Here is a 3,443-nt window from a genome sequence, read left to right on the forward strand (position 1 = left end):
AGGTACATGTAAAGTCCCACCCCCTTTTTGTTCTCATTTGGAAATTGATTTACACCCCAGTGGATCTCCCCAATCTCCTTGGCTTATAGTGTAATATAACAAAAATCTAAATTGAAGTGCCACACCACTGCTAAAAGGTCCAGATACGATATCTGTTATGATAAAAGTCAGAGGGATTGTCTCCCTAACTTTAACTAGTGTAAAGTGGTGTGGCACTTCAACTTACATTTTTGTTACATTCCTTTTGGAACTGAGATCTAGTCACAGCTGACTCTGCTCCTGTTCCATATACTACCACCCCAGTATACATTTATAACACTTTGCTTACTGCATTAACCACTTCAATTGCCTTCTTGCTGCTGACTTCACATCTTTATTTTTCAAGCTGTAGATAAATGGATTGAGGACAGGTACTGCGGCTGTGTTAAACAAAGAGAACAGTTTGTTGGAGTCCAAGGTGTCAGTTGACTTTGGCCTTAAATACTGGCAGACGAGACTCACGTACAGAATTATAACAACAGTGAGGTGAGAGGAACAAGTGTAGAAGGCTTTGCGTCTTCCAGTGCTTGATTTTATCCTAAGTATGGTGGCTATGATGAAGATGTAGGAGATGAAGGTAAGGAGGAAGGGGGTGAAGATTACTACCAAGAGCCCCTCAATGAATATTATGAGCTTCAGCAGGGTGGTGTCACTGCAGGATAGTTTCATGATTGGCAAGATGTCACAGAAGTAATGATTGATCTCATTTGACTTGTAGCACGAGAATCGAGATATTGCCCACATGTGAGGTATAACTTCTACAAATCCCAAAACCCAACAAACGATGGCCAAGAGAACACAAACTCTGCTGTTCATGATGATGTGGTAGAGCAAGGGGTTGCAAATGGCAACGTAACGGTCATAACCCATGGCTGTCAGTATAAGGAGCTCGCTGCAAGTCAAAGTAGAAAAGATATACATTTGTGACATGCAGTTAGCAAAAGAAACAGTTTTATCTCCAGACATGTAAGACAAAAGGATTTTATGAAGGGTGATTGTCAGGCAAAACACATCAAGGAAGGACAAGTTGCCCAAGAAGAAGTACATTGGGGTGTGAAGACTAGTATCCAGGCAGACCAGGAAGAGGATAGACATGTTACCAGTAACTGTAATCAGATAGATGAACAGAGCAAAAAGGAAAACCAAGGCCTGGAGCCCCGGAGAATCAGTAATGCCTTTGATAATGAAATATTTAATCGGGGTGTGGTTCCACACATCCACATCTTGAGAGGCATCTGACATCTGGAAGAAGAAAACCAACAGACTCTGTGAGTAAAAGTGTATTTATAGCAAACATTTTTTTGTTTTGTATAGAACATAGAAGAGTTAGACTCCCTATCAATGTGGAGAGGCTCCTGAAACAAGCTGCTTCATTCTTGTGTAAAACTCTTTTTCTATTCTTTATGGGAAGTTCATGGGAAGTACTGTAGCTTAGCGGTTAGCACTTTTACCTTGCAATGATGGGATTCTTGGTTTAAATCCCATCCAAGATGGTGGCTATGGGGCCCACACTCCAAAAAAAATGCTGGTAGGTTAATTGGCTTCTGTCTAAAACTGGACCTAGTACATACATGTATACATGTGAGATGGGGACATTAAATTGTAAGCTACTTGAGGGCAGGATATGAAAGTACAGTATGTACTGTAAGTCCAGTCCAAGATACAGTATCATTAGCACACCATGTTCAGATAATCAGACATGACACTTTAATATCACCAAAAGAAAGCAGTGATGCTTCCTGGCCACTAAGGGCCTCTTCTTCTCACTACTACCTGAGGAATAGGCCCTTAATGGCCTTGAAATGTTGCCGTTTTCTGTTGGTGACATAAATGTGTCTTGCCTGTTTATCTGAACATGGTGTGTTGGTAATACCTTGGGCTGGACTTGTGCTTTGATGATGCCAGCCTCCATTTCACCACAGCACTCTCACGCTCCCAGGTCTCACATCTGTATATGCCATATATAAAGTACTGTGTAAGTTGTTGACACTGTAAAGAATAAGTGAAATTCCTTAAAATAAGCAGATTTTAACTGTAAATAGTATTTTTGCGTCATTTCTTTAATCAATCAGAAAAGTCCTCATGAAGGGGGCATTTTAGAAGCCCTAAAACATGTTTGGTTGCATTATAAGAACAGTTGGACATTTAAAAAAATAGTTTGGTGCTCCATGCTTCTTTTTTTATGGATTATGTTCAGTACCTGGTATTTGGAGCTGCCTCGCTCGGGAGATTAAAAAGCATCAACATATACTGAATGCACAAAAGTGGAATCTAACATGTTAGTATCCAGCATCTAGAAAGGTTTTTTAGCGCTCCCCTTTAGCTAGGATGATGGGTAAATTTAGTTGTTGGCTTCACTGTAGCCAGTGGATCAGTGATCCATTACTTTTGTCTAATCATGACTTCCTAAGCTACGTGTTTGCTTTTTACCACCTGCTTCTGGTAGAAGCTTCCAAAATATAGGGCAGGGAGAGTCAAATGTTCAGTATAAATATTTATTATGCTCCAGCCAATCCATGGAAGGAGATGTCCAGAAGGTGGCTGGGGAGGGCTTAACAGGCTTGAAGTGAGAAGATCTGGATGCCGCACACCGGATGTAATCAAAACTTCACTTTATTGAAAAGATGGGATCATCAAAATAACAAGACCATCATGCAGAAAGTACAGGTTGGCTGACGCGTTTCGCACTCGGAGCTGAGTGCTTACTCATAGGGGAGGCCTTGCCAGAGTGTTTTTCCTCTCCTCAGAAAGAGACATGAATTGCAGTCTGGGCCCCAACAGGGCTTGGATTGAGGGCCTGAAGAGGATTGCTTAAAGGATTTTTGCTGGAGGGCACAGCTTTGAAGTCCAGGTCTGGAGAAGGATCACTTATCCTTCTCACTGAGGATCTACCTGTGGAAGCTGGGTGACAGACAGCTCCTGGGACATTGTGAGTAAAGCTTGCCATACATTATATAATACTCTTGTACAATTTTCCTGTAGATTTACCAAAAACCATATAATTTTGTATCCAATAAGGCAGGTCATTGCACTACATAGTTACAGGCAAAGCTAAAGGCTTAAGACCTGATGTTGGGACTTTAGTGTGTGCCTGCTGCTTTAAGAATTCCTGCTGAGAAATGTATTCTTCTATTGATTGCTACTATTGAGTATCCTGAAACCCTTAAACTCATCCCCTGTTTCAAGTTATTAGCAATAAATTCTAAAAATACACCCCTTAGAATGAGTCTGTATTGTTGGTGTGCATGCAACTGTGCTTGTAACTGGCATGTCACAGGTGAAGTCCGAGTAGAGAGCATCTAACTGCAGAACACCCCACTTCCACCTGAATGGAGGGAGAGAGCCAAAGTCCAGCTCTTGAGATGGCGGGAGATATTCTGCAAAAATGACTTAATATGCAAAGA

At 41.3% G+C, this 3,443-nt stretch overlaps 1 protein-coding gene across 1 annotated transcript; it reads right to left on the minus strand.

Moving 5' to 3' along the window:
- Positions 1-324: 324 nt before the first annotated feature.
- Positions 325-1,281, minus strand: LOC141108877 (olfactory receptor 8D1-like). Its single transcript, XM_073600846.1, has one exon. It carries the CDS (start codon positions 1,279-1,281, stop codon positions 325-327), a length of 957 nt encoding a protein of 318 aa, XP_073456947.1.
- Between the last annotated feature and the right edge of the window lie 2,162 nt (positions 1,282-3,443).

This window comes from Aquarana catesbeiana, linkage group LG09, assembly GCF_042186555.1.
Source record: "Aquarana catesbeiana isolate 2022-GZ linkage group LG09, ASM4218655v1, whole genome shotgun sequence".
NCBI classification, from domain to species: domain Eukaryota; kingdom Metazoa; phylum Chordata; class Amphibia; order Anura; family Ranidae; genus Aquarana; species Aquarana catesbeiana.